This window comes from Gymnoscopelus microlampas (genome assembly GCF_963454915.1).
Source record: "Gymnoscopelus microlampas genome assembly, chromosome: 9".
NCBI classification, from domain to species: Eukaryota; Metazoa; Chordata; class Actinopteri; order Myctophiformes; family Myctophidae; genus Gymnoscopelus; species Gymnoscopelus microlampas.
This window is the reverse complement of record NC_139946.1, coordinates 49,177,258-49,183,443: the sequence shown is the minus strand read 5'-3', so window position 1 is coordinate 49,183,443 and position 6,186 is coordinate 49,177,258. Positions and strand designations below refer to the sequence as shown.

Genomic DNA, 6,186 nt, shown 5'->3' with positions numbered 1-6,186 from the left:
CCTGTTGAGCCGATATATGTCTCACTCTGAACTCTAAGACACACATCACTTCTTTTTATAATCACATTTCTTTTCTCTCGCTTTTCTAAGGGAGACTGAGTATGGAGAGAGAGAGAGAGAGAGAGAGAGAGAGAGAGACCAAAATATAGTGTGTGCGTGGCGTGCATGCGTGCGTGCCGTGCATGCGTGCGTGCGTGTGTGTGTGTGAGTGAGTGAGTGTGCGCGCCTTAGAAGTTCAGACACTGTGGACATCTCTCTTCACACCACAAAGCACATGACATCTCCTCACTGTCCTGCTCTGTGAGCCCTGAAGACAGGCTGACGGGGGGGCAGTTCTACACTTGATCTGGGCGACTTCTACGAGACAATATACTGTATGTAATGTGATAACAGATTAAAAAGCAATCCAGTTACAATTACAATGAGAAACCTTCTTAAAACAATGACATACTTATCTAAAAATAATGACTTACACATTAAGTCATGATTGTTTCATCCTAAGTAAGTCATTGGGCCTCATTCACTATCCTGGTCGTATATTTTGTGTAAACACCTGGTTGTAAATTTCATGTAAATTGCATAAGTCAATTCTGACTTGCGATTTGTCACGAGCACACCATTGAGACCTGAAGCCGATTCTACATGTCTCCTAAATCTCAACAGTATTCTGAAAACTGTTTCTATATCAGTGGTGTTCAATATTTTTCATGCCAAGAACCCCCAAAATGATATGTATTTGGCCACGGACCCCCATCAAAATATTTTGTTCCAGGGACCCCCCAGAAGCAAAGATTTTAGTTAAAAATGTTCGCTTTAAAAATATATATATTCAAAGATTTGCACACATTTTCACGAATAGCCCAAAGTGTAAAATAATGCTTTTTATCTCAAATCTAAAAATGACACAGTTCCAGGTCTTAATGGGTTAAGTCATTATGTTTCATCCTAAGTAAGTCATTGGGACTCATTCACTATCCTGGTCGTATATTTTGTGTAAACACCTGGTCGTAAATTTCATGTAAATTGCATAAGTCAGTTCTGACTTGCGATTCGTGATTTGTCACAAGCGCGCTTTACCACCATAAAAGGCAACCGGAAATAACCCACGTGGGGAAAACAGATCTGTACGCTTACAACGCGTCGAGTCGCACCGCCTTGACAACTTATACATCTGTTCTGTCTGGAAGTGAGTCCCTCGATCGCACGATGGATCGGCTGAACGTTAATAAAATAATGCTCTCATGTGTAACGAGAATAAGAAGAACTACCACCAAATAGTTGGCTAATAAAACGTGGAAAGGATGTTATAAAAGCCTTTTCTATTAAAGAATGCTCACATTTGACTGACATTATGACGCTGGAATCCTGGAACGCTGAGATCTGTTGGATTACGGCTATTTTCACTACTATATAAAAAATCACACCCAGTGTGAAGCGGGCGGTGTGGTCACAGTGGTCATCACAGTGATGGAAGTGAGTCAAAAAAACGTAAAAGTGTTTTTTTTAAGTCCATACTGCTATTAATAGGGCTGCACATGTGTCATGTGTTTCGCTAGCCAATCACAGTCCTGAATTTGTAAAGTCAGCCAATCACATTACAGCTAGTGGTGATGACTTAGCTGTAATGTGATTGGCTGACTTTGCAAAAGTATAGATTTGCATTGACTGTGGAAGGGTTAGGGTTGTAGACTGCGTTGTAGACTATTGGCCAATCACGGTGCAGGATTGGTCAGTGTCCAAACCTCACTTATAGGGGGCGGTTACCACACCCCAAAAAGTCGTGAATAGTAGTGAAAAAGGAACTGTTTTTGGTCATACAAGGTTTACGCTCGACAGCGACAATATACAGTATAACAGTTTCTTCTCCCTGTGCTTTTTTCCTACTCACCGGGGCGATGCCCCCACCCCCCCCAAGAGGGCAGTTTGTAGCAATGTGGGACCGGGTGGTTTGCTCCAGTGACCCCCCACCCTGTGAGACTGGGTGGTTTGCTCAAGTGACCCCCCACCCTGTCGGACAGGGTGGTTTGCTCCAGTGACCCCCCCACCCTTTGGGACCTGGTGGTTTGCTCCAGTAACCCCCCCCCCGTGGGGGGGTTACTTTGCTCCGGTGGTCGCTGCCTGTTGAGCCGATATATGTCTCACTCTGAACTCTAAGACACACATCACTTCTTTTTATAATCACATTTCTTTTCTCTCGCTTTTCTGGTGAGAAACCGTGTTTGATAGAGAGACTGAGCGACTGAGAGAGGGCCAGTTCTACACTCGATCTTGGCAACTTCTGCAAGACAATATACTGTATGTAATGTGATAACAGATTAAAAAGCAATCCTGTGTCATTACAATGAACAACCTTGTTAAAATAATGATGTTCTTATCTCAAAATAATGACTTAGGATGGAATAATAAAGACTCATTATTTTTATATGACGCTGGAATCCTGGAACGCTGAGATCTGATGGATTACGGACTAGATTGCGTTTTATTGATCATTACTGAGGAGAAATATGTCCTTTGGACTAACAACATATCCTGTCCTATATGTCGCAATGGGGAATGGATATGGACACAGCTAGATTTCATCCAAATTGTATCCTATCCTCATCAGATCAGATGGTAAGACTCAGGCCCCGTTTAAACGACAACGTTCTCTAGAGAAAACAGCAAAATAAAACGGCAAAATAAAATATCAGATGTGCCTTCTGTTTAGACGACAATGGCATTATCAGGGGTTGAAAGCGCAGTCGGTAGCGCTGTCGCCTCACAGCTAGAAGGCCCTGGGTTCGATTCCCGCCGGGGACGTGTTCTCTGTGTCATCAGTGCCCATACCCTAGGGGGGGTTGGCGAAAGGGCCTTTCTGTGTGGAGTTTGCATGTTCTCCCCGTGTCCCCTAGGGTAGGTACCCTCACAATAACATGTTGTAATCCTGGTCTCTATACTGCCTCCCCCTGGTCAGCCGGGGCGCCTGATGGAGGGGAAAGGAACTTTTCTCCTCGGTTCACTGAGTTAACAGTGTAGGTTGGGGTCCCGGAGATAAACTAGAAAATGATACCAAATGGGAGTCTGTTGCAAGGTTATACTAATTTGGGATTTTTCATTAAAGTAGTTTAGTTTGACAATTTTGTTTCTAATTCAGTTAGCTTTATTTTTTGTGTGACAATGCTTAGTTTTAATTTAGTTTGTATTCGTTTTTGTGTTGGTTTTATTTTTTTTTCATACTTTGGGCCCGAGGAGCGCACTTTTCAATTTTTTTCCCCCGTTGCTTGGTAATCATGGCTGCCAGTTCCCACCTGATGTTGGGTGGGAGTTCCGACTGCTCCAGGCCATACTGAATAATCACTAGCTTGCATAAAGTCTTCAGGCTAGGACTAAAATGCAAGATGTACAGCTCAACAAAATCTGTGCTATTTCCTCCAAAGAGGAGGACGGCTCCCACCATGCAACAGCACATCAAAGATGTCGGGCCTTTCCCCTTGATCTTGATCTTCTTCCAGGAGAAGGTGTCTGGATTGAATTTCCATGCATCATTGAAGTTTTCAAGGTGCATTGAAGGTTCAATGTCTCTCCCACCAAATATGTACAGCTCTCCATTGTAGCTAAAGGCTGAATGACCCCAGCGTCCTTCTGGAAGAAGCTGAGCAGGTGTTCTCAACCAACGTTCCATCTCTGTGTCAAACACTCTGAAGCTTTTGGCGACGACCCCCTGTTTATTACGGCCACCGAATACAAACATCTTTGTCCCCATGATGATGGCAGAGTGACCTGATGAAACAGGTGGCTGAGCTTTGGTTTTAATTAAAGACCAGACCATTGTCATGGTGTTCAATTTGTAGATGTTATTATTGTATCCAATCCGGTTGTATCCTCCATGTATATACATGACCTTCCCCAAGACACAGGCTGAATTGCCGTAACTCGCCTCTGGAACAGTCCCAGAGACATTGGGCATCGACCATGTGTGGGTGTCGACATCTAATGCATAAAGCACGTTGAAGTACTCCCCATTCCTGCATCCTCCCCAGATGTAGATGACTGGTTCGATCAGCACAGCTGTGTGGTAGTAGCGCATGGAGGGAACGTCAACAGGATGTTCACTTTCGGCTGGGGACAACTTCGCCCAGCGCAAAGACACTGTGTTAAAGACGTACACATTAGTCTGATCGCTGTGGTTCACGTTACTGATCCCTCCAATGGCGTACACTTTGTGTCCGACTGACACAGCTGTATGGGGTCCTTCTGGTCCTCCTGGTCCTCGCTTCAGATTCACAGTCCACCTCATCATTTCACACACAGAGAAAAGGTTGGTTAAAATGGACTTTTCATGCGTTGCACTTAAGATAATATAATTATATCACACTCACTCCCACTTATAATTGGTACAGCTGTCACCAAGTGGTGACGTCAGGTTGATCCAAATGTAGAGTTCCACTCGGCCTGGTGGAGACATGGGTCTCCAATTAGTGACGTTGTGTTGATGACATTAGTCTTGTCCTAATATGGAGTTCTGCCCCAAGTAGTGATGTCAGATCGATGACATCAGTCTTGTCCAAATATGGAGTTCCGCCCGGCTCTCCCGCCTCTCAGTGCAGCCGTTTTCTGAGATGGGGGTGTGGCCAAAATGGGACTCTCTGGTGATAGGTTCTTCCTGGATTATCCAGATCCCGATTGGGTCTTTTAGATTTGAAAACGATAAAACCCCGCCTTTTACAGCGTCACCAGACACTGAATGCGAAGCTAGCGATTTCAGGGGCTGGAGCCAGGCTAATATTCATTGGCTCATATAAGCTTCATTTTTTCACTTATTTTTTTTTACATTGCTCAAAAAAAGATTTAACTGTTTTTCATATATAATTCTAAACGGTGGGAGATCTAAAGGTCAGAAGTCAAAAGTGTGAAAGTTATTCGTCAATGAGGAGACGCATGTGTGTATTTAAGTTTTGTGGCAATAGCTCAAACAGGGCATGAGTTGTACCTGTTCAAAGTTTGCGTTTTCCATTGAGTGCTATAGCGCCACCCTTTGGCCAATAGTTTGTGTTTCATGTCTTATCCGTTTGGCATAGCCCTCTACCATATGGCCGAGTTTAGTAAAAAGCGACTGCACTCTATAGATAATTCTGCCATCTATGTGTAAAATGGCAGAAGATTAAAAAAAGGTAGAGATGCAAAAGGGGTCCTTTGGACGTCAGGGAAATATGTAACAAAAATAGGCTCAGTTGTTCATTTCCGGCAGAAAGTGTGAACATTTGCATATGGCATCTTTGAAGTATGCTGATTTCAAATTTTGCCGGATCCAAGCACTTTTCCCATGGGATATGGTCATAAAATGAGAATTAAAGATGTCCGCCAACGGTTTTGGTTCAATTAGGTTTTGTATTCCAAGTTTTGACACCTTATCAATTGAATGTTCAATGTGACAGTACTACCGGCTCAGAACACAAGTTGTATGTCTAAAGATAAAACTAAAGACTGAGACGTCAGAAGTATAGATCTGAGTGGGGGAGCAAATAAGGGGGCTAAAGTGTGACAGAAGATTATGTAGCATGTATCCTTAGATTTTAGGATATGCTTATGGTCCAAGAATGAAACTCTGCAAAAGGTGAAATAAACCCGGTTAGCTCAGTCGGTAGGGAGAATGGGGACAAAAGTAACAGGGGGTAAAAGTAACACACTCAATAACTCTAATTAGAAATAAGCTAGAGGGGTGAGACTGTTTCACCATTTACAGAGCTTCATTGTTGGACCATATTAGCATATCCTAAAATCTAAGGATACCTACAAGGCAAACCTTTTCAGATAATAGCCACAGTATAATAATCCATGATGTAAACAAAATGAAGTGAGAAACAAGCAACATAACATAATAAGGTAAAAGGTAACGTTTGTATTATTGTGTGAGAATGTTGGAAGGAGTGATGGCAAACCCTAAATATGATATGACATTACCCATTATTTTTTTTATGGGATTCAGAACTTAACTCAAAATGGCGCAGAGACCGTCAATTTTGTTGGTAAATGACGATCCGAACTCGCTGAAGATTGCCACCATGTTGATGCTGACCGGGACGGTTAACACCTATGCCTATGAACTGCACGACAAGAGTCAGGAGGTTTCCGAGCCAAGGTTGTTTAAGGATGCAGTGCCTCAAAATCGCCAAGTCCCCCCAGGTCAAGTTGGGGACACAGCGCGTT

At 43.2% G+C, this 6,186-nt stretch overlaps 1 protein-coding gene across 1 annotated transcript in view; it reads right to left on the bottom strand.

Moving 5' to 3' along the window:
* Positions 1 to 4,276, bottom strand: part of LOC311052444 (tRNA (guanine(26)-N(2))-dimethyltransferase-like) — a gene marked incomplete at both ends in the record, with an annotated part of 19,403 nt that extends 15,127 nt beyond the window's left edge. Inside the window, 2 exons of the mRNA XM_084067407.1 lie at positions 3,288 to 3,501; positions 3,655 to 4,276. Of these exons, the coding sequence (XP_083923533.1) occupies positions 3,288 to 3,501; positions 3,655 to 4,276 (836 nt within the window). The remainder of the gene's footprint in view (positions 1 to 3,287; positions 3,502 to 3,654) is intronic.
* Positions 4,277 to 6,186: the final 1,910 nt, after the last annotated feature.